The sequence below is a fragment of the Neoarius graeffei genome, chromosome 23 (genome assembly GCF_027579695.1).
Source record: "Neoarius graeffei isolate fNeoGra1 chromosome 23, fNeoGra1.pri, whole genome shotgun sequence".
Taxonomy (NCBI): domain Eukaryota; kingdom Metazoa; phylum Chordata; class Actinopteri; order Siluriformes; family Ariidae; genus Neoarius; species Neoarius graeffei.
In genome coordinates this window covers 17,556,328-17,582,129 of record NC_083591.1, presented here as the reverse complement: position 1 = coordinate 17,582,129, position 25,802 = coordinate 17,556,328, and the positions used below count along the sequence as shown (strand labels likewise).

The 25,802-nt window shown below is 41.0% G+C and overlaps 1 protein-coding gene across 2 annotated transcripts in view; it reads right to left on the bottom strand.

Annotated features, from left to right (window-relative positions):
• Positions 1-25,563, bottom strand: part of fbxl4 (F-box and leucine-rich repeat protein 4) — a 51,894-nt gene extending 26,331 nt beyond the window's left edge. The window contains exons 1-3 of one of the 2 annotated variants that reach the window (XM_060905872.1): positions 25,491-25,563; positions 16,171-16,975; positions 9,650-9,944 (exon numbers count right to left, since the gene is read on the bottom strand). In XM_060905872.1, the coding sequence (XP_060761855.1) occupies positions 9,650-9,944; positions 16,171-16,661 (786 nt within the window). In that variant the 5' untranslated portion in view covers positions 16,662-16,975; positions 25,491-25,563. Of the gene's footprint in view, positions 1-9,649; positions 9,945-16,170; positions 16,976-25,372; positions 25,438-25,490 lie in introns of those variants that run through there. The other variant, XM_060905873.1, reaches the window with a different exon arrangement.
• Between the last annotated feature and the right edge of the window lie 239 nt (positions 25,564-25,802).

The following is a 25,802-nucleotide window of genomic DNA, read 5'->3' as shown; positions in this document are numbered from 1 at the left end:
ATGGCCTCCACAGTCACCAGATCTCAATCCAATAGAGCATCTTTGGGATGTGGTGGAACGGGAGATTCGCATCATGGATGTGCAGCCGACAAATCTGCGCCAACTGTGTGATGCCATCATGTCAATATGGACCAAACTCTCTGAGGAATGCTTCCAGCACCTTGTTGAATCTATGCCATGAAGAATTGAGGCAGTTCTGAAGGCAAAAGGGGGTCCAACCCGTTACTAGCATGGTGTACCTAATAAAGTGGCCGGTGAGTGTAGTATCTCACAATGCATCATGAGAAGTAGTGTACAACCAATGGTCACTAACCAAGCAATATATACACCCTCATCCATTGCGGTCGTGCTGGGGGGGGGGGGGGGGGGGGGGGGGGGGGGGAGTGTGTTGGGGTGAATGGACGGAAGAAGAAACATTATAAATGGACATTCAAGTACAATTAAAAATAGTAAGAGAATAGAAAATGAGTTAAAATAGAATAAGATAAAATATGAGAATAAACGTTACAGTGCAGAACGAGGAATTAATCAAAAGCCTCAAATTTGATTTAATAAAAGGCAGCGGTGAAGAAGAAAGTATTCAGTCTTGATTTAAAAGAACTGAAAGATGCAGCAGACACAAAGTACTTTGTATTTATTAATGTGGGAAATACACTCAGTATAATATGTATTTATTACAAATCTATTTATTAATTTGAAAACCCACCAGCCGACTGATCTGACATTTTAATTGTGCGACAGTAATTACGTAAATAATGGCACGGCGGAGTAGTGTCTGAAAGTGTTTTTTCTTTTTACCAATAAGCTCATGATATAGTCCTCTATATAGAATTCCCTAGATAGTGAGTAGGGAGTAGTGAACGAGTGAATGATTTCGGACACAGCCCTGGTCTTTATTTATTTTTGTCCATTTGGTATTCAGACTCCATGTATCGAAGCAGTCGATGTCGCAGAAGCTGTGCATGTGTGAATAAAAATAATTGAACAAATTAAATTAAAGTAGTGAGAAGTGTGTAGGGTAATGTAAGAGTATAAGTACATTTTTTAAATAGTAAATGTACTCGAATAAGAGTGAAAAGCATTATGCATTAGAACTACTCCTATAAGTACAATTTATTGGGAAAAAGTTACTTAAGTACATGTAACGGAGTAAACGTAACACATTACTATCCATCTCTTTCAAGCACATTGTTATACATTACATTAGAGGCATTTAGCAGACGCTCTTATCCGGAGCGACGTACAACAGGACCCTGATACACCCACTGCAGTGGGCAGCCTGGGGAGCAGTTGGGGTTAGGTGCCTTGCTCAAGGGCACTTCAGCCATTCCTGCTGGTCCAGGGAATCAAACCAGCAACCTCTTGGTCCCAAAGCTGCTTCTCTAACCATTAGGCCATGGCTTCCCATGTGATGGATTTGTGTTAACGAGTGTTCTGAAACACATTATAAGATCCGACAACCTGCTTTTGTGATTGATCACGATTTATGTCACACCACTTAAACATAAATAGTCTACTTCGCCCAAATACTACAGAATTCATTATTTTATTAGTAACAAATAACTCACTAGTGGTCATTAAAGATCAATTCAGACACAAAGACTTTATAACATGTCTTTTAGTTGCATATAAATTTCAATTTCAACCAGTTGTGAAGTTTATGTACATGGACATTTATGTAAACTCCATAAAAATCCATCCAAATATAGAAAATAAATTGCACAACTTTATTAAAATCAACCAATTACAGGCTGCCATGCTCTCAAGGTGGGTGGGATCTCATACTCTCCTTCTCCTGTCAATCACAATGATGCTAGCTAATCATAAGTATCCGTGAGGTCATGTATGTAGAAGAAGGTAGATAACGCTCTCCTCAAAGTATGTTACGCTGTCTTTTGCCTAAAAGTGTATTATATTAATATATTTATTTAATTCTGAAAATAATGCTCTGAGAGTTTAGTACAAAGATGCATATTTACAACCGAGACAGCTGGTGATGTCATTCTGCCCAGACAATTAAAATCATATGAATAATATAATGTGAATTATTCTATCCACATTCACTGGATATGAGCAATCACACGCTCTGACTGGCTCCTCTACTACTAGGCTATCAGCTCATATACCATGAATAGAGAAAAACAAAATGGTGGAGTGTGTTGCTGAACCAACCGAGGATGAAAAAAAGTCTACTCAAAAACAAAACCCCAAAAGATAAAAAAAGGCAACAAAATATAGAATGAAAAGTGGTTGATGGTAAGAATGCATCTTTTTTTATTTTTCAATAATTATTATTAATCACATTTTTCATAAATTGCTCCTGTCATTTCGCCGGTTTGTTTACATCCTTCATCTTTAAGTATTAATATTTGTTGATTTTTTTCGACTGGTTCAAAAGCTTAAATAAGTTTGAAAATTACAGAAATGAAATGTCCAAGGAAGAATTAAATGTCTAAAGCTATTTTATACCTCGGCACAACAGCAAGACGGCACTTTCTACAAAAAAAAACAAACAACAACACTAAAGTCAATTCATGCAGCTATCGATAGGTTTTTAAGAAGTCCGCCAAAGCGGAAATGATTTTGTCAGACGTTTTGTATAAAGTTTTTATTTACTGAATTTGCAAAAAAAAAAAAGTGCTCCATTTCTCAAAATCCAGGGAATGTGGATAGAAAAAAAAAAACATTTATTCCACTCAATCTCGTCGTACATGGCTTATAGCCAACTCAGTGCTACACGCCTCGTCAGCTATCAGCTCATGTATGACTTGATTTCGTGGAATAACTGTTAAGTCAAGTCAAGTCAAATATAATTAGACTGTTGTAAAATATAACACGCAGGCCTCGACATTAGCACTTGCCCGATGGCCCGGCGGTGTTTATGTCTTTCGGGCCAGTTCGGGCCACTAAATTTGGCCAAACAGTGGCCCAGGCGGGCCAGTACGTTTTCGATACAAATTAACAATTTTATTACTCCTATTTTACCCAGAATTGTGAAGAAATTGTTCGTAAAATGCACCTTTTCAATACGAGGTCCGCCATCTTTGTTTTCGTCACCCTCCGCTCCGCGGCAGGAGCGTGTCGTCTTCGTGCATCTTCGGAGATGTTCGGCGCTGTTTGGAAGCGTCATTTTGGCAGGAAAATAGCATCTCGTAGACGAAGACGGTTGCGGCAACGAGACCATCAGAACGGTGAAATGCAAATAGAAATATGTTCAAACTCCACGCTCCCCAACCTGGCCAAAGGCCAGGTAATCAGTTTGAGCTAAAAACAAAAACTTCTCATTGTCCAATCGTCGCCATCTTTATACCACTTTCTGCCTCTTCCGCTAGAGAGTTCAGTGGTGTCATTCATTCATAAATACGATCGTGCATAAATTAACTAATCGGGTGTTAACGAACGGCTTCATTTTGAACTCGGCAGCCAATCAGAGCGCGTGACGTCACGCTCAGTTTACAACTCGCCGAATATGGCGCCAAATCGTAAAACAGCATTTCAACACATGCGCTTTAGCTTCAGATGGTGTAAAATTGTTCAGACTTTGTATATTAATATAAAAATTTCAGGATACACTGCCAAGAAATATGGCTACACGTGTATCAACTTTTAGTGATTAAAGAATGAAGTATAAATGTTGGTTACTATGACTGAAATAGAAGAACAGATAAAATAATGTGGTAAATTAGATCTGATCCCATATATTATGGTTATTCAAATATCCAAAGATGATGAAATCTATCAAAATAGCCAAACTAGGTCTACATTAGTTCATTACAACAAAAATAATAACTATTCTGACCCTCTCTGGTACAACCAGACCATGCTAAACCCAGTATATCCCCAGTTGCTAGGGTATTTGCTGTTGCCATGGCAACGGTTTATGCAAATGAGCTGAATTTGCAAAAATTTACTACTAGTTCCCCCAAGGACATATCCTGAAAATTTGGTGTTTATATCTTGTCTTATTTAAAAAAATACAACATTTCACCCCTTTTTGGCTCACCTGAGCATACCTGCTCATTAGCGAATTAAACAGGTAATTAGGGTTATAAATCACCCCCGAGCAGGTAAGGCTTTGCAAAAATCTCACTAGATTATTCCCCAAAGTCCACCCTTTCAGGAAATGTATGGTTTGTCAATGATTCTCATGATATTTTATTAATTAAGAAATAAAACTTCTTCATGGGCAATAAAAATGCCCATTTAAATCCAGCATGATAAGGGTTAGTATGCCACCCTCACCTTTCATCCAGACTTGGGACTGGCCTGTGTGTGTCTTGTGGCTATTATCTCATCTCATCTCATTATCTCTAGCCGCTTTATCCTTCTACAGGGTCGCAGGCAAGCTGGAGCCTATCCCAGCTGACTACGGGCGAAAGGCAGGGTACACCCTGGACAAGTCGCCAGGTCATCACAGGGCTGACACATAGACACAGACAACCATTCACACTCACATTCACACCTACGGTCAATTTAGAGTCACCAGTTAACCTAACCTGCATGTCTTTGGACTGTGGGGGAAACCGGAGCACCCGGAGGAAACCCACGCGGACACGGGGAGAACATGCAAACTCCACACAGAAAGGCCCTCGCCGGCCCTGGGGCTCGAACCCAGGACCTTCTTGCTGTGAGGCGACAGCGCTAACCACTACACCACCGTGCCGCCCAGAATGCAGAAATATGAATTGAAAAATCAAAATTTTCCGGGGGAGGGCCCCTGGACCCCCCTCTTTGTGCAAGCATCTGTGGTGCTTGCAGCAGCTACCTGCGGTAGCCATGGTTCGGGTACCGCACGCATTCAGGCCACCACATTTTCCATTTGGGACAGTAACTTTTCAATTCCACTGGCCCAATGGGCCACCAGTGGTAAATGCTTAATGTCTAGGCCTGACATGGCTTCAATCATGTGCTGTAAGACTGCTGTTAGTGTATCTTTGTAATAGTGCATGCTCAATTTGTTCCTTATAAAACAGAAACAAAACTTTGCAGACACAACTAAATACATATTTCTGTCTGTGGTGTTAAAAACACACAGGGAAGAATAAATAATGATGCCACACGTGTATGTTCTGGGATTAAACCAGTGGTGTGATGTTACTGAAAAATAAGAAGCCCTGGGAAACAATACACTCAAGAATTCTGTAGGTAATATCTAAACAAGCGGGAACGTGTCAAACACGGTGTCAGCTGGCACATAATCGCCATATAGCATTACAGACATAATACAGTGCTAGCGGTTTGGCTATAAGATCTGAGCAGGGCTAGCAGAACACATCATGCTGTCATTTTGAAAGTGATGTCCTAATTATCCAGAAATGATGACAAACATGCTATAATGAGGAGGTGAGTCAAGACTTGTGTTGGGTGTTGTGTTGAAAGCATCCAACAAAGAAGCACAACGATTTTGGATCTTGTTCCTAAAGCGCTGATATATTAAAAATGAACTGAACTGACCTCACCTGCATGGCATGAAGCCAGTGAGAGGCCTAGATAAAATTTAATGTGAGCGTCAGTGAACTGAAAAGTGATCGTCCACTTTTTCAGCACAGAACTTATAACTGAAATTATAAATGCTATTTAATAATAATAATAATAATAATAATAATACCATGTCTTGCAAAAGTATTCATCCCCCTTGGTGTTTGTCCTGTTTTGTTACATTACAAGCTGGAATGCAAATGGATTTTTGGGGAGTTAGCACCATTTGATTTACACAACATGCCTACAACTTTAAAGGTGCAAATTGTTGTTTTATTGTGACACACAATAATTAAGATGAAAAAACAGAAATCTGGAGTGTGCACAGGTAGAGCCACTTTTAACTGCAATTACAGCTGCAAGTCTCTTGGGGTATGTCTCTATTAGCTTAACACACCTAGCCACTGGGATTTTTGCCCATTCCTCAAGGCAAAACTGCTCCAACTCCTTCAAGTTAGATGGGTTGCGTTGGTGTACAGCAATCTTCAAGTTATGCCACAGATTCTCAATGGGATTGAGGTCTGGGCTTTGACTAGGCAATTCCAAGACATTTAAAATGTTTCCCTTTAAACCACTTCAGTGTTGCTTCAGCAGTATGTTTAAGGTCATTGTCCTGCTGGAACATGAACCTTCATCCCAGTCTCAAACCTCTGGCTGACTCAAACAGGTTTTCCTCCAGAATTGCCCTGTATTTCGTGCCATCCATCTTTCCTTCGGTCTTGACCAGCTTTCCTGTCCCTGCAGATGAAAAATATCCCACAGCATGATGCTGCCACCACCATGCTTCACTGTAGGAATGGTGTTCTCAGGGTGTTGGGTTTGCGCCACACATGGCATTTACCATGATGGCCAAAAATATCAATTTTAGTCTCATTTGACCAGAGAATCTTCTTTCATGTGTTTGGGGAGTCTGCCACATGCTGTTGGGCAAACTCCAAATGTGTTTTCTTAAGCAATTACTTTTTTCTGGCCACTCTTCCATAAAGCCCTGCTCTATGGAGTGTACAGCTTAAGAAGTGGTCCTATGGACAGATACTCCCATCTCCACTGTGGATCTTTGCAGCTCCTTAATTGTTATCTTTTGTGTCTTTGTTGCATCTCTGATTAATGCCCTCCTTGCCCAGTCTGAGTTTTGATGGGCAGTCTTCTCGTCAGGTTTGTAGTGGTGACAAGGCCAGGGAGCAGACGAACAGGCCAAACCGACTGTCTGCTAGCTGCACAGAGTCGTCAATCAGGGTCCACTACATCGAGACTGTGTCTGTTCCCTGAGCTCAACAAAAAAGTAGAAATACTCAGAGTTTGTTCCAGTAACCTAATCAATATAAAATTAGATCATACTGACTGTACAACCGCTGCCAGCACCTTTGATCTAAAGGTGGGGCTATTAAATATTAGATCTTTTACATCTAAAGCGCTAATGGTTAATGAACTTATTACTGATCAGGAGTTTAATGTATTGTGTTTAACAGAAACATGGATTAAACCAAATGAATATACAGCATTAAATGGCTTAAAGTGGTCCTATGGACTATGGACAGATACTCCCATTTCCGCTGTGGATCTTTGCAGCTCCTTCAGTGTTATCTTTGGTGTCTTTGTTGCATCTCTGATTAATGCCCTCCTTGCCTGGTCTGTGAGTTTTGCTGGCTGCCTTCTCTTGTCAGGTTGGTAGTGATGACATATTCTTTCCATTTTGCTATAATGGATTTAATGGTGCTCCCTGGGATATTCAAAGTTTGGGATATTTTTTATAACCCAACCCTGATCTATACTTTTCCACAACTTTGTCTCTGACCTGTTTGGAGCGCTCCTTGATTTTTATGTTGCTTGCTTAGTAGTGTTGCAGAGTCAGGGTCCTTCCAGAACAGGTTGATTTATACAGACATCATGTGACAGATTACGTGACACTTTGATTGCACACAGGTGGATCTTAATCAACTAATTATGTGACTTATTAAGCGAATTGGTTGGACCAGCTCTTATTTAGGGGTTTCATACGAAAGGGGGTGAATACCTACACACACTCCAGATTTCTCATCTTAAATATTGTTTATGTCACAATAAAACAACAATTTGCACCTTTAAAGTGGTAGGCATGTTGTGTAAATCAAATGGTGCTAACCCTCCAAAAATCCATTTTAAAATTCCAGCTTGTAGTGCGACAAAACAGGACAAACACCAAGGGGGATGAATACTTTTGCAAGACACTGTAGTGTATAATAATAATTTCATACTTATTTCGTGTAAATTAACATTTAAATATGATCAAATGCATGTTACAGACATTAATAAATAGATAAATCACAAAACACTATTGTACAAAAAAATATATAAAAATTCCTATATAAAATATCTAAAGCAAAACAAATTTATATTGCTTCTTGTCTAAAAATGGTTTATCTTCGTATAAATCTTGCAGTTGCAAAATCAGTTAATAAAATGTTTCCATCAAAGAAAATCAGAATATGATTGAAATCTCATAATAAAATATAATATAATAATGATACATTAATATGATCAGTTGTAATATGTAAAATTTAGCCACAAGCAGCCTGAAACAAAAACATTTTAACCAAAGACTAGAAATTATCAAATTTCTTCTCGTGTCTGATTTCACAAGGAAGAGCATTAAAAAGTTTAGGCGCTGCAACAGTGAAGGCCCTGTCTCCAAGAGTCTTCTTGGCTCTTGTATTAAAAGATTTAAGAATGATATCGCTATTTCTTCATAAAGAGTATACACTAGGATGCACTACCTCAACTAGGCTACGTATATAAACTGGTGCAAGACAATTCATAGTCTTAAAAGTTAGAATAGCTTAAAAATATATTCTCACTACTTTTATTGACAAGAGTGCTCTGAGAGCACAATATCCCCCGCTGGCAACTATGCCATAACTCTGGAAAAATGCGACTGAATTGAATGAAATTGAAATGCGCGTATTATCGACATATAGCAAAGAATCTTGTCAAGTTTCATGAAATTTCTCCAAAAATTGTGAGAGGAGTTGATTTCAGAAGGTGAGTACCCTTCCCAGGATGGACAGATGTCACCACGACATAATCCCCCTTTGGGCCTTTCAGCCAGCGGGCATTAAACAATTGTGAGGGAAGTTGATTTCAAAAAGCAAGCACACCTTGATGAAATTGCCAAAGTACAAGTTTGTTAATAATCAAGGGCATAACTCTAGTAAAATCTGCCCAAATTAAACGAAATTTCAATATGCGTATAACTGTCATATAACAAAGCATTTTGCCAAGTTTGGTGAAATTCCTCCACAAATTGTGAGAGGAGTTGATTTCAGAAGAATGTACACCTTCATGAAATTGTCAAAGTACAAGTTATTTAATCAAGGGTCAAAACTCTGGTGAGATTTTCACAAACAAAATTAAATCACAATATGTGTATTACCGTCATATAACAAGGCCTTTTGCCAAGCTTCGATAAATTCGTCCAAAAATTGTGAGAGGAGTTGATGTTAGAAGGCAAACGCACCTTCATGAAATTGTGAAAGTACAAGGTTGTTAATCAAGGGCCACAACTCCGGTAAAATGTGACCGAATTTAATGAAATTACAATATGCATACTACCAACATACAACAATGCCTTTTGCCAAGTTTCATGAAATTCCTCCAAAAACTGTGAGAGGAGTTGATTTCAGAAGGAAAACACACTCTCATGAAATTGTCAAATTATAAATTTTGTTAATCAAGGCCTGTAACTCTGGTAAAATGTGACCCAATTGAACGAAATTAGAATATGCATATTACCGACATATAACAAAAAATCCTGCTAAGTTTTGTGAAATTCCACCAAAAATTGTGAGAGGAGTTGATTTCAGAAGGTGAGTACCCTTCCCGGGACGGACGGACGGACGGACGGACATCACCACAACATAATGCCCCTTCGGGCCTTTCGGCCAGCAGGGGATAAAAATAACATTGAGGAATGACATCTTTACTTCCAGTAGTCTACCAAGGTAGCATTGGAAAAGACATGTGGTCTAACTACCATGTATTTTTTTTTTATTTTTTATTTTGGACAAATCTGAATGCATCGTGGAAGTGTCCTTCACGAAGAAGGAATATCAGCTCCTATAATCCCTAGAAATCACTTTGCACAAGAAAGTCACAATAATATGATTTACTATGATGCAGTGTCAGTGATCATCACCTCATATGGTAGTTTGTCGAAGTAGCCGTTGCACATGTTGACATCGTTGCTAGGCTTGTCGCTGTCCTTGTTGGGTGTGGTGTTGGTGATGATGGGCGTGGTGATGCTGCTGACATGGCTGCGCACACCGCGTAGCACAATGGCATCCAACTCGGTGTAATAATCCAGTAGAGTGCTGTTTACTTCCAAACGCAGTAAATTAGTGGCAAAGTTAATTTGACGGATGGGGGGGCAAAACTGACGCGCCTGAGGACTGGTGACTTTGGTGGGTTCCCCTGCCCACAGCACCTCCCATCTGCACACACCGACACATAAGATAAGATGACATCATCAAAACTTTGCCAGTTACACACGCAGTCATGGAAAGACTGAAAAACACATTTCATTAACTTGACTTCATTCTCATCACTATTCTCAGCTACATATGATGCTGCACTGAATAGTCTGTCAAAAGAGTAACAGGATACCATAGTTGGTGTACAACTTGAACACAGTAATATGTTATTTAGAACACTGTTACTGTGATTTGAAAGACACCATATTGGCAGCTAAAATCTTCACTAGCGCTATGATTTTCAAGGAAACGGCACAGTATGGTATTGTATGGTTAGTGATCCGAATCTAGAACCATCAATACACTGGGTGAGAACCCATGTCCACCAGATGTGCATGATGCTAATCAGTTGTCCATGCCAGTTGGCTATTAAGCATGTGATACTGAGATGGTGGGCCTGCAGTAACTGTAACAACTGATCCACATTAATTCAAGGGAGCCAATACTTTAATCTTGTTAAAATCAAAGAGAAGTCTGCATGATTGAAGATCGCATGATTGGAATCAAATGGCATTCTATCATATAGTGCATTACATACACAGATCAGCCATAACATTATGACCACCGACAGATGACATGAATAACATTGTTTATCTCATTACAATGACAACTGTCAAGGGGATATATTAGGCAGCAAGAGAACAGTCAGTTCTTGAACTTGATGTGTTGGAAGCAGGAAAAATGGGCAAGCGTAAGGATCTGAGTGACTTTGACAAGGGCCAAATTATGATGGCTAGATGACTGGGTCTGAGCATCAACAAAATGGCATATCTTGTGGGGTGTTCCCAGTATGCAGTGGTTAGTACCTACCAAAAGTGGTCCAAGGAAGGACAACCAGTGAACTGGTGACAGGGTCATGGGTATTGAAGGCTCATTGATTCACATGGGGCATGAAGGCTCACCCATATGGTCCAATCCCACAGAAGAGCTACTGTAGCACAAACTGCTGAAAAAGCTAATGCTGGCCAAAACAGAAAGGTGCCATTTTGGAGATGCTCAGACCCAGTCATCTAGTCATCACAATTTGAACCAGTGTTGTAGCTGAGTCACTAAACCTCAAGTCTGAGTCCAATCTCGAGTCCCCAGTGTTCAAGTCCGAGTCAAGTCCAAGTCATTAAAGAAAATTTCGAGTCAAGTCCAAGTTGATCCAAGTCGAGAACAAGACTCCAACCGCACCATTTGACGGTAGTTGTTTTAGCGCCATTAACATTAATTTGTTCCTGAACATGACGTATGAACAGGTGAATGTGCATTCTTTTTGTCAGGGAGCGTGAAGTATTCTGTCAGAGATGGTTGGGAGATGGATGTAAGTGTAGAAGGTGTGTTATTAATACAAGTGAAGACAGGTAAACAATCCAGAATGGTAGGCAAAACTGTAAAATGGTGAAACAGACAATAGGTCAAGCGAGGCACAAACAGGCTATTGTAGACTAGGCAGAATCTGCATCCTGTGCAGGTGCAAATCAGCATGGGCGCAAGAGTCCGCATGGCACGCACACTGTCCAGAGCACATCTGAGAGTCTATCTGATGCACGCGCCAAGGCGCGCAGGTGTGACACTCTTGCACAAAATTAGTACAAAATTAATGTAGATATAAATATCTTATGCCAAATTATTATGGCATGTTGCAAAAAAAATTAAGAAAAAAAAAATTAGTCCTTGTCTCCAATTTACGAGTCCGAATGCAGTTAATGTACGAGTCCGAGTCATCAGTGCTCGAGTCCAAGTCAAGTCACGAGTCCTTAAAATTAGGGCACGAGTCGGACTTGAGTACTACAAGCCTGATTTGGCCCTTGTCAAAGTTGCTCAGATCCTTATGCTTGCCCATTTTTCCTGCTTCCAACACATCAACTTCAAGAATGGACTGTTCTCTTGCTCCCTTATATATCCCACCCCTTGACTGGTGCCACTGTAATGAGATAATCAGTGTTATTCACGTCACCTCTCAGTGGTCATAATGTTATGGCTGATGGATGTGCGTTCAGAATGTTATATTACATCAGTCTTAGCTGCCTTAAAATCAGATGATAATGGAAACACTACTAAAATGCAGGTTCATAAATTTGTTACCGTTTTGCAATCTTCAGTGGAAACGTGCTACATGTATAACAGATAGCTTTTCATTTTATATATAACTGAGTATTTAGTGCAGTGGTTCTCAAATATCCCTTTGTCACCAAGGCAGTTCAAGGGCTGGTTTGGAGCTGGTGCCTAATCTCAAACCAGTCTCTGCATTTCCACAGCCAAAGAATCAGCTCTTGGCCAGGAAAACTGGCTCGAGAGCAGCACCAAGACTTTTCTGGTCAAGAACCAAGAACCGCTTATGTTCTTCACTGGGGGTGGGATTATCATGACCAACAAGATTGACTACAACTTTGTGACTGCCAAAAAAACAGTGTCTAATCCGCTCCGTATAGCATCCATTGGGTAGAGTGACGTAATACATGTAGGACAAGCGAGATGCCTGATATCACCTGTGTATTTATACTAATTATAGTGATTAACCTGTTTGAATTGGTTTCATCCAAACCTCAATAACTCAAACAATTCAGCCAAAAAACAAATTGCGTCAACTTGGATCCAACATGTTCTGTCTGTGGAAAGTTCAGGAATAAAAAGCTTGAGAGGTATGAGAGGAATATGTTGATATTGGATATTATTACAGTGGTGCTTGAAAGTTTGTAAACCCTTTAGAATTTTCTATATTTCTGCATAAATATGACCTAAAACATCACAAGATTTTCACACAAGTCCTAAAAGTAGATAAAGAGAACCCAGTTAAACAAATGAGACAAAAATATTATACTTGGTCATTTATTTATTGAGGAAAATTATCCAATATTACATATCTTTGAGTGGCAAAAGTATGTGAACCTTTGCTTTCAGTATCTGGTGTGAACCCCTTGTGCAGCAATAACTGCAACTAAACATTTCCGGTAACTGTTGATCAGTCCTGCACACCGGCTTGGGGGAATTTTAGCCCATTCCTCCATACAGAACAGCTGTACAGCTGTATGTTGGTGGGTTTCCTCACATGAACTGCTCGCTTCAGGCCCTTCCACAACATTTCGATTGGATTAAGGTCAGGACTTTGACTTGGCCATTCCAAAACATTAACTTTATTCTTCTTTAACCATTCTTTGGTAGAATGACTTGTGTGCTTAGGGTTATTTTCTTGCTGCATAACCCACCTTCTCTTGAGATTCAGTTCATGGACAGATATCCTGAAATTTTCCTTTAGAATTTGCTGTTATAATTCAGAATTTATTGTTCCATCAATGATGGCAAGCCGTCCTGGCCCAGATGCAGCAAAACGCCCAAACCGTGATACTACCACCACCATGTTTCACAGATGGGATAAGGTTCTTATGCTGGAATGCAGCGTTTTCATTTCTCCAAACATAACGCTTCTCATTTAAACCAAAAAGTTCTATTTTGGTCTCATCTGTCCACAAAACATTTTTTCCAATAGCCTCCTGGCTTGTCCACGTGATCTTTAGCAAACTGCACACGAGCAGCAATTTTCTTTTTGGAGAGCAGTGGCTTTCTCCTTGCAACCCTGCCATGCACACCATTATTGTTCAGTGTTCTCATGAACATTAGCCAGTGTGAGAGAGGCCTTCAGGTGCTTAGAAGTTACCCTGGGGTCCTTTGTGACTTTGGCGACTATTACACACCTTGCTCTTGGAGTGATCTTTGCTGGTCGACCACTCCTGGGGAGGGTAACAATGGTCTTGAATTTCCTCCATTTGTACACAATCTCTCTGACTGTGGATTGGTGGAGTCCAAACTCTTTAGAGATGGTTTTGTACAGTAACCTTTTCCAGGCTGATGAGCATCAACAATGCTTTTTCTGAGGTCCTCAGAAATCTCCTTAGTTCGTGCCATGATACACTTCCACAAACGTGTTGTGAAGATCAGACTTTGATAGATCCCTGTTCTTTAAATAAAACAGGGTGCCCACTCACACCTGATTGTCATCCCATTGATTGAAAACACCTGACTCTAATTTCACTTTCAAATTAACTGCTAATCCTAGAGGTTCACATACTTTTGCCACTCTCAGATATGTAATCTTGAATCATTTTCCTCAATAAATAAATGACCAAGTATAATATTTTTGTCTATTATATTTTGAACTATGGGCGGCACGGTGGTGTAGTGGTTAGCGCTGTCGCCTCACAGCAAGAAGGTCCTGGGTTCGAGCCCCGGAGCCGGCGAGGGCCTTTCTGTGTGGAGTTTGCATGTTCTCCCCGTGTCCGCGTGGGTTTCCTCCGGGTGCTCCGGTTTCCCCCACAGTCCAAAGACATGCAGGTTAGGTTAACTGGTGACTCTAAATTGACTGTAGGTGTGAATGTGAGTGTGAATGGTTGTCTGTGTCTATGTGTCAGCCCTGTGATGACCTGGTGACTTGTCCAGGGTGTACCCCGCCTTTCGCCCGTAGTCAGCTGGGATAGGCTCCAGCTTGCCTGCGACCCTGTAGAACAGGATAAAGCGGCTAGAGATAATGAGATGAGATGAGATATTTTGAACTGGGTTCTCTTTATCTACTTTTAGGACCTGTGTGAAAATCTGATGATGTTTTAGGTCATATTTATACAGAAATGTAGAAAATTCTAAAGGGTTCACAAACTTTCAAGCACCACTGTATACATATGGGCCACTTTTTCCATGGAATAAAAACATGTATTCTATTGCCTTCTGGTGGGTTTATTGATGGCATGCAATACTGTTATCATATCGCTTACACTCCATATATTACACCACTTTCCCCAATGGAGAATGAGCGTACGATATTGTTATAATATTGCACGTTGTTAAGACAAGACGACATCACATGTCGGAGCTCATGCGAAGAGCTGATGGCAAAACTTGTTCTGCTGTGCATGTGCACAATTAATTCAGTGCTTGGATTAAGCACTAAATAAATAAGCTGAAAACTGAAACTAAAAGATGCGCTGAATATCCAAAAGGCTACCAAAACTTAATTAGATATCCTTCACGCATATTTACAAGAGAAAAACATACCATCGGACATCGAAGAACTGGAAAAAGAGAGGAATAGTGGAAATATTGTCAAAGTTCTACTTGGACGTCAAGAAAAGCGACGGAGACTTTTACAAGAGGACTTCACTTGTGGATTTCACTCAGCAAAGCCCTTTTGTTTTCAATAACTGCAATTAACTCCTACCAAAAGTAACTTTGAACTTGAACTGTCTACCTGGATATCACTTGTATACAAGTTGAGTTGTTGTTCAGGCTTTTTGAACTTGTACAATTTTTATTGTTAGAACTTTGACTTTGGACATGTACATTGGATTGACAGAATACTGAACTGTATATCAGATATAATTCATTCAGCTACTCGTCTTTGAATCATTCAGTATCATGCTAGCTGAATGGACTATATCTGATATACCACTCAACACCAGCCAATGTTATTTAATTAGTATAAATACACAGGTGATTAGTCGAGAAATTCAGACTATTTCTCGATAATCAGCTCGAGTGACTCGGCAAAATGGCGGCCAATCGCTTTGTCACCGTAAGTGAGGAAGAATTACAAATGATCAAAGAAAATGGTGTTCATAAAAGCACTAAAGACGCTACAAAGTTTGGTCTAAAACCATTCAAAGGTAAGGTGATTTATTTTATCGATTTCAAAGAAAAGTATTTTATGTGACTCGGCATAGATAAGTGACACAAGTCTGCGTTGCACCGTTATTACATTTGCATGCCGCTTTTGAAGATTGAAATAATTTTTTTAATATGATTTTTTTAAAATAATCACCTGTATTAAAGTTGGTTATATTAAAACAATTACCCACCTCAGGCTCAGTGAATATCAGTGAATAATTGTTAATTATGGCTCTAACAAGTGGCGATAATATTATGGTACACAATTTACTGTATTATTGTCAACAATGAGCCTAATGTTTGAACAGTTGGATTATATGAATAAGAAACCTGTACTGATAGAGTATTATAAAATTTATTTTCCAATCAAAGGAGTCCCTGGTGGCAAAAAGCTGGAGAACTCCTGCTCTAGTAAGCTTTAAAAGCTTCACCTCCAAGGTATCTTCTTCTTAGCTGCATTGATGTGTGTAAAGCTGCTTTGAGACAGTATTGTATGGGTGGGGAAAATCATTGTGAAATATTTGTATTCTACATATTCTCTTTCATTCACCTGACATCAGTAGTGTGGTTTTCTGCGTAGGGATTAAGTGAGCAGGCGAGGATTTGGACTATGGCTCCAGGGTGGTACGTCTCCAGAACGGTGATGGTGGTGGGGAAAACCTGCTCCTCGAATGCCACCTCAAGGAAATCTCGGCTGTGGAAGGAGCGTGGCATGCGGGTGAAACTTTGCTCGACTCGCTCGTCCTCCCACCAGCGTCCGTACGTGCGGAACACAGCCGTGTGCGTGAAGTCCCCTGAGCTCGGGAACACACTGGGGGCTCCGGCTGCGTTCCACATCGTGTACGACATGCTTCCTTCGCCACCATAATGCGAGCTGAAGTCCAGCACTTCCTTGGCGTACTGATCCAACTCGGCCTCCATCGCCATGGCGATGGGAAGAGCCGCACGTCCACATTGAAACGCGGCATCTTCACGTGAGCCGCTCCTGCACCGACGCCAATGCACAAACACGAAGGAAGACACGGCCAGAAGAGTGAGCATACAGAAGATAGGGCGCACAGCCAATACACGGGGGACTAAATGAACAGGGATCTATACATTACATAAATAACTACGCTATATACAGTATGTATATATAGCTACATTAAACTACATTCTAGGAAACACTGGCACCTTGATGATCTTGCTGTTAGACAATATATACACTATTATTTATTATAAAATATCTATGTCACAAGCTAGCTCCATGCTGAGAAGCGTAACAGAGTCTGGGGAACACACAGGGGACACTGGATGGTGTGGTGGTGGTGGTGGGAAGACGTCTATATTCCTACAGGCTGAGCTGCATGCATGACCTACGAGACACACACACACACACAGAGTGAGAAGAGTTAGAGCAACAACACTACAGCACACCAAGCCTTTCTATATAGCAGCAGACTTTACAATTTGTCAAACAAGGTCCTCATCAAATCTTCATGTACTCTCTTTCAAAATAGTTTTATTAGATTTTATTTCCTCGTGTCGGAAATGTGTGAATATATTTCTAACAGTCTTTACATAGCTTTACACAAACCGCCAACAAGACTCATGCATAAATGCGCCAAGCATGGTTACCTACAACACTCTTTCAGACAACTTCAGAATTATTGGCACTCTTCGGGAACCCAAAAAATATTTCATAAATTTAATTTCAATATAATATATTATTATACATACAGGACACTTTTTCGATGGAATAAAAACGTGTTCTATTCCCTTCTAGTGCGTTTCATTCATTTGGTTCGATAGCATGCAATATTGTTAGCATATCGCTTATCCTACATGTATTACGTCACTCTACCCAATGGAGAATGAGCATTGAATATGGTTTACGATATTGCATGTTGTGAAGACAAGATGATGTCACACGTCGGAGCTGATGTGAATATCCAACGAGAAACTTTTCTGCTGCACATGCACACATTCATTTCTGTGTTTGCCGGGAAAGAGAAAGACGCGTTGAACACCCAAAAGGCTACCAAAACTTCATTAGATATTCTTTGCGCATGTTTACAAGAGAAAAATAAACTAATGGACATCAAAAAACTGGAAAAGAGACACATCGGAGACGTAAAACTTCCACGATAGTGAGCGACTGTGACAATCTGTAAACAAACATAGCTGCCAGATTTGCATCGTTAAAAACCGAAGATTTTGAGCTGCCAGGTAGCTCTGTTGTGTGCAGTTGTTGATGTTTTTAAAAGTAACTAAGTAAATTACAGAGGGAAATGAATACTTAAGTATGCGTGACAAATACTGTAGCGAGCGTGCGTGGAAGAAGAGTCTGGAGACAGAAATCTTAGTTTCATGGTCATTAGCCTGTGCTACTTGCTCTCGAGAGCACTGTCTTGACTGCTTTATTAGCATTCGCTAACACTTCTTGTGAACACTACACCGGCTGGAAGGTGACTTCACTGCTGCGCTGACGGCGCCAACTTGTGGTTAAGCTTGCGCTGGCCTTTGAGAATGCTGATATGTATTGAGGTATTTCACTCACGTGACCAAGTCATGTGAGGCTGCCATTTTGGACGGCACGGCTCGAATCAGTTTGAATGCGAGGAAGGCGACAAACGAAAAACAAAAGAAAAAGGAGCGAGATGCAGAAAACACCTTCACTATCCAGCGACGTAGGGCATTTACAGGGCGAGCAGAGGGAGAGGTATTTGCAAAAATTGAGGTTAGCAGGCTTAGAGAACGATGTTTACCTGCTTCCACCAGGATTGTTCACTGACGTACGGAAGTACACGAAGCCCTCGTCTTTACCTGACTTCAGCCCACATGATCTGTATACCTATGTCGTTAAAAACCCATCGCCATACACAGGTATTGATCTGAAAGCGTATAAGAGTTTGGATGCCTACAAATATTTTGTGTCAGGCTGGGTAACATGCCTACATCAGCGGGTCGTCCCTGGAGCCGGTGGTCGCCATCTGATTACAGCTAAGGTTTGTTCACATTTTCATTTACTTTCGGTCCTCAGGATAAAGAAAATGTTATTAAATGTCATTGAAATAACTTCTTAGTCTGTTGAGACATGGCCCGTTATAAATTTGCTGTTACCAGGCAATGACCAAGAACTGTATTATTAGGGTCGGTGTCTGTGTTGTAGCAGTGTACTAGCAACTAGCTGTTAGCACTAGCTAATGTCAACAACATAGTAGCTGGTATGTTACTGTAGCAATGTTTACGTTCAGTCATTTGGATGACTGTTAAAACCTTTCAGTCTCAAGTTTTTCCTTTACTGGATTTACTAGTTTACTGAGCTAGCGCGCTCGGCCAAACCGGGAGCCATCGCGCGCTCTCCGGCCGGGCCGGGAGCCATCGCGCGCTCTCCGGCCGGGCCGGGAGCCATCGCGCGCTCTCCGGCCGGGCCGGGAGCCATCGCGCGCTCTCCGGCCGGGCCGGGAGCCATCGCGCGCTCTCCGGCCGGGCCGGGAGCCATCGCGCGCTCTCCGGCCGGGCCGGGAGCCATCGCGCGCTCTCCGGCCGGGCCGGGAGCCATCGCGCGCTCTCCGGCCGGCCCGCGAGCCATCGCGCGCTCTCCGGCCGGCCCGCGAGCCATCGCGCGCTCTCCGGCCGGCCCGCGAGCCATCGCGCGCTCTCCGGCCGGCCCGCGAGCCATCGCGCGCTCTCCGGCCGGGCCGCGAGCCATCGCGCGCTCTCCGGCCGGGCCGCGAGCCATCGCGCGCTCTCCGGCCGGGCCGGGAGCCATCGCGCGCTCTCCGGCCGGGCCGGGAGCCATCGCGCGCTCTCCGGCCGGGCCGCGAGCCATCGCGCGCTCTCCGGCCGGGCCGGGAGCCATCGCGCGCTCTCCGGCCGGGCCGGGAGCCATCGCGCGCTCTCCGGCCGGGCCGGGAGCCATCGCGCGCTCTCCGGCCGGGCCGGGAGCCATCGCGCGCTCTCCGGCCGGGCCGGGAGCCATCGCGCGCTCTCCGGCCGGGCCGGGAGCCATCGCGCGCTCTCCGGCCGGGCCGGGAGCCATCGCGCGCTCTCCGGCCGGGCCGGGAGCCATCGCGCGCTAGCTCAGTAAACTAGTAAATCCAGTAAAGGAAAAACTTGAGACTGAAAGGTTTTAACAGTCATCCAAATGACTGAACGTAAATATTGCTACAGTAACATACTAGCTACTGTTGTTGACATTAGCTAGCTTGCCGTCCAAAATGGTGGACACCGGGGCGTCACGTGACCCTGTGACGTCAGGTGAAATACCTCAATAGAGTGTGTATGTATGTATGTATGTATAATAATAATAATAATAATAATAATAATAATAATATTGGCTGGCTTTTTTTCGTGGTCTATCAGATATATTCCATTCAGCTACTTGTCTTCGACTCATACAATATCATGCTAGCTGAATGGAATATATCTGAGATAACACTCAACGTCAGGCAATATTATTTAACTATTATATACAACATTTCAAAATTTCCCCTCAAACAACATTAAAATTATTACGTATTGTAATATTTTAATATAATATACAATATATATTGTATATAATTACAATATATTGTAGTATTGTGGCTAAAAGCCACACCCCCTTTGTAAAATTGCCTCCAGACACTAAATATGACACTACAAACAAGAAAAATCAAAACATAAGAAACGGATGGTTGTTGACCTGATAAGAAGGAGGTAAGAATTAGCTAACTTCAGTGTCTGTATTTGAGATGTATTAAAGACGTGTGGTCTGAATTAAACATCCACAAATCAAAGAATCTAATCGAGCTGGAAGAAAGAGTGTTCAAGATCCTCTAAATTTTCCCAATCTTTCCAGTAAAACATTACAGGAACAGGCTCAGTGCTGTTACTCTCTGTCAGAGAATTCTCCAGATTATTCAAAAGAATTGTTATTAATTTAGAAAGCAGAATTTTTTTTTATTACAATACTATAAAAGTCTTTCATATGTTCAGGCTTTAAGGAGGGTGCCAATATTTTTAAGTTGGCTGTAACTACATTTAGCTTGGGTAAGGTTAGGTGGTTTAACAAGCAATTCAATAAGTAAGGAATGAAACATAATATCATATCCTCATATCGTCTGAGGGAGTTTTTCCTTGCCACCGTCGCCACAGGCTTGCTCATTGGGGATAGATTAGGGATAAAATTAGCTCATGTTTTAAGTCGCTCAAATTCTGTGAAGCTGCTTTGTGGCAATATTTATTGTTAAAAGTGCTATATAAATAAACTTGGCTTGACGTAATAGAGCGTGGTGTTATTAGGAAATAACCAATAAACATATCCTGAAGCTTATTTTTTTTTAATTCCTCTTCAACAACACAAATTTCCCAACAATTACAGTCTTATGAAACTTCCATGAGGCTTGTGATTTCCTATTGCCAGTTACAGTGGTGCTTGAAAGTTTGTGAACCCTTTAGAATGTTCTACATTTCTGCATAAATATGACCTAAAACATCATCAGATTTTCACACAAGTCCTAAAAATAGATAAAAAGAACCCAGTTAAACAAATGAGACAAAAATATTATACTTGGTCATTTATTTATTGAGGAAAATGATCCAATATTACATATCTGTGAGTGGCAAAAGTATGTGAACCTCTAGGATTAGCAGTTAATTTGAAGGTGAAATTAGAGTCAGGTGTTTTCAATCAATGGGATGACAATCAGGTGTGAATGGGCACCCTGTTTTATTTAAAGAACAGGGATCTATCAAAGTCTGATCTTCACAACACATGTTTGTGGAAGTGTATCATGGCACGAACAAAGGAGATTTCTGAGGACCTCAGAAAAAGCGTTGTTGATGCTCATCAGCCTGGAAAAGGTTATAAAACCATCTCTAAAGAGTTTGGACTCCACCAATCCACAGTCAGAGAGATTGTGTACAAATGGAGGAAATTCAAGACCATTGTTACCCTCCCCAAGAGTGGTTGACCAACAAAGATCACTCTGAGAGCAAGGCGTGTAATAGTCGGCGAAGTCACAAAGGACCCCAGGGTAACTTCTAAGCAACTGAAGGCCTCTCTCACACTGGCTAATGTTCATGAGTCCACCATCAGGAGAACCCTGAACAACAATGGTGTGCATGGCAGAGTTGCAAGGAGAAAGCCACTACTCGACAAAAGAACATTCTCCAAAAGAACATTGGTCCTCATCTGCAGTTTGCTAAAGATCACATGGAGAAGCCAGGAGGCTACTGGAAAAATGTTTTGTGGATGGATGAGACCAAAATAGAACTTTTGGTATAAATGAGAAGCGTTATGTTTGGAGAAAGGAAAACACTGCATTCCAGCATAAGAACCTTATCCCATCTGTGAAACATGGTGGTGGTAGTATCATGGTTTGGGCCTGTTTTGCTGCATCTGGGCCAGGGCGGCTTGGCATCATTGATGGAACAATAAATTCTGAATTATACCAGCGAATTCTAAAGGAAAATGTCAGGACATCTGTCCATGAACTGAATCTCAAGAGAAGGTGGGTCATGCAGCAAGAAAACGACCCTAAGCACACAAGTCATTCTACCAAAGAATGGTTAAAGAAGAATAAAGTTATTGTTTTGGAATGGCCAAGTCAAAGTCCTGACCTTAATCCAATCGAAATGTTGTGGAAGGACCTGAAGAAAGCAGTTCATGTGAGGAAACCCACAAACATCCCAGAGTTGAAGCTGTTCTGTATGGAGGAATGGGCTAAAATTCCTCCAAGCCGGTGTGCAGGACTGATCAACAGTTAACGGAAACGTTTAGTTGCAGTTATTGCTGCACAAGGGGGTCACACCAGATACTGAAAGCAAAGGTTCACATACTTTTGGATCATTTTCCTCAATAAATAAATGACCAAGTATAATATTTTTGTCTCATTTCTTTAACTGGGTTCTCTTTGTCTACTTTTAGGACTTGTGTGAAAATCTGATGTTGTTTTAGGTCATATTTATGCAGAAATATAGAAAATTCTAAAGGGTTCACAAACTTTCAAGTACCACTGTATGTTATATTATCAGCTATAAACAGTCGTTCACTCGCCAGCCAAACTTTTTTTCTCACTCTTGAAGATAAAAAATATATATACACAGTACTGTGTAAAAGTCTTAGGCACCCTTTTTTTTCCTCATACAAACTTTGTTATAGATTTCTATTTAAGGACTTCTACATTATCGAGTCAGCACAAAAACATTTTAGAGTTGCAAACGTTCGTGGGTTTTTTTCCAGCACAAAATTAACTGTTACAGAAAAAAAAAAGTTTGTATCTGAGCAGCATAGTCCATAAGAGAGCACATTTCAGATTAAAAAAGAAAAAAAAACATAATGAAGGCTGCTGGGTTTTGGTGCAAAATTAAGACGCAAGTGTGACAGTCAAAGTGTTCAGAAGAACTGTGGCTGGTTCTGTAATGCCGCTTTTCCACTACAAACGCGGCTGAGTCGGGCTGAGCCGTGCCGTGCTGAGTCGAGCTGAGCGGGGCTGTTGGAGTTGCATTTTGACTACAACCGCGCTGAACCGTGCTGGCTGGAAGTGGGTGGACACTTTGGGTGGAGTTAGCGAAAGTGGGTGGACGTCACGTGATGTCGTTAAGCAGCGCAAACAGTGACATCAGTGAGCTTTTAAGCGGTAGTCTCACGACCCGAATAGTAAACAATAAACATGGAGGACATGGAGTCGTTAGTGTTGCTGGTCTTGGTGCTGTGGCTTGTTGTCACCGACAACGCCAACAGATACTGGCAAGAGTGTATAGATGAGGCGAGGCGCATAAGGCTTCAGAAATTCTCGTAATTCGTAATTCTTCTTCTTCCGGGTTTACGGTGTTTACAGATCCCAGCGCGCTCGCGGGGCATGTGTGGGCATGTGAGGACACTCCTCCTCACCAATCAGTGCACAGGGGAGTGTCTGCTCACGCCCCCAGCCTCACTCGGCTCGGTTTGGCTCGCTTCAGCCCCACTCCAAAACGGTGCGAGTTTTAGGGGCTAAGCAGGGCTGAAGCGAGCTGAGTCGTGCTGTTTTTTGGTAGTCGAAACGCGAGCCGTGTCGGGCTGAAGTGAGCTGAAGCGAGCTGAAGTGAGCTGAAAAAGGGTAGTGGAAAAGGGCCATAAGATGCTCAGTAAAACCTACAGCTCATTTCCTTATAAAACTGCACTCACTGTACCTGAGACTACTTTTTTTTTAAGCAAAGGGTAGTCTCACACCAAATACTAACTTTTTTTCATTTATTATGGTTTACTGATTATTGTGGGTTTTTTTTAATGTTGAAATATTTTATTTCGTTGTTTTTAAGCCATTTTTGGTCGACAGCATTTCTTTACATGTGCCTAAGACTTTTGCACAGTACTGTATTTATGCAGCCGAGAATCCAGAAAGCATAAAGTCCTTTCTCCTAAAATCTTACTGACTGTTACAAAGCGTTTAGAACAAAGACGACTTCTATTAATCTTAACTAAATGTCCCCTAAAAAACATTAACGATTATTTACGATGATTCATTTTATTAAATAACACTTCTTTAATCTCTTTATTATTCCTATGTGTAGCATCCAGCATAAGAGTCCCTGTGTATGACCTGTTACCATAGAAACAATGACAGGATCAGATGACACGGTATTTTTGTCTTTCATTGCTCTCATGGACACCATGTCAGATTACGCAAACACAGTGCCATAAATTCTTGCAGTGTTTTGATCTGGAGACTGGCAACACTATAAGTTTGACCCTGACCAATCACCTTCCATGTCTTTGCATGTCGTCAGGGAGGAGGGTCAAGAAACTGTCAGTGACTGCTGAAAAGGAAAACGTCGTAAGGGTTGTCAACGTAGGCAAGAAAATGCAAAAAATTATGACATGGTAGCTTTTTTGTCGGCGTGATTGTCACACTACATTCCTGATGTTTATATACTGTATGGACCCTGAACATTTGCCTGCCATGGCAAAATCAAGTCAAAACTGAGCTGAATGCATGTCATCTGATCTCAGCATTAGAACAAGCACATTAATATTAACCTAGCGTTCATGTTACAGCCGGAACTACTTTCCAAGCCACATTTGTTACACAAAAACAACACACATCTAATGATGACCAATCAGCTTCAAGCATTTACCTGCACTGTGGTACAAGTTTTTTTTTAAATATACATTTATTATTAACCTTAGATTATGCAGTATATTTACCACACAAGTTACTGTGAATGAGTTGTTACTAAATTAGTTGAAATGATAATGTATTAGAAGGAGCGCATTAATATAAGCCTGTGATGTGCCTTACTGCTGGAACTACTTTCAGAGCTGCTGTGATAGAAAATAAACTAACTGACCAATCAGAATCGAGAATTCAACAGTTTTGAGAAAGTGGGTAATTTAAAGAATCGTGCACATGGTGATTACACAACATGTACAGATTAAACAATACAGAAATTAGATGTTGTTGTTTGTTTTTTTTTAATCTTGTGATCATTAGAAAGCGCTTAGGTCCATATTTATCATTAGCGCTGAGGCTTTATTTTTATTTTATTTTTTTTACTTGTGTCTAGTTTGTTAACTAAACAACGTATTTGTTATTTTTTTCCGAGCAAGATTACCAAACCAAAAAGAAAAAAAACCACAAGATGCAATTAAAAACAGTTTGTGTGACCAAAATAGTGCCAGAACCCGGCTGTAAAAGAAGAGAGTAGTTCATCTCTGCAGTGTCAAATCAGCAGAATTAATTTTAGAAGCAAAGTTGTTTTCAGGAAGCTAAAGGCTAAATGAAGCTGAACCTCAGCTAATAACTTACAGCGAATCAAACTCCGGAAGCCGGAAGTCCATCTGTACTTCCCTCTGTCCCTCCACACATACAACTATATTCAAAACGTGAATTTATGACTCTTTTTAGATATATTATTTATACTCACTTGTCTCTGTAGGTGCTCGAATTGTTTACTTCCTGTTTCAACATTCGGGGAAGCCGTTACGCGCTAAGCATTGTGGGATTTGTAGTTCATGTCGCAATTCTGCACTGCAATGGATTTCTGTAATGCAGCACCGTGTAGAAATGAAAGAATGGATATGGACCACAAGTTTAAAAATATATATATATTAGACTATATATGCAATCATCATAATATGTTGATTTAAAATTATGATTAAATACATTAAACACATAACAAAGCTATTAAAATGAATAGTGTGTAATAATATGTTTATTATATTAAAAGTAATAATAA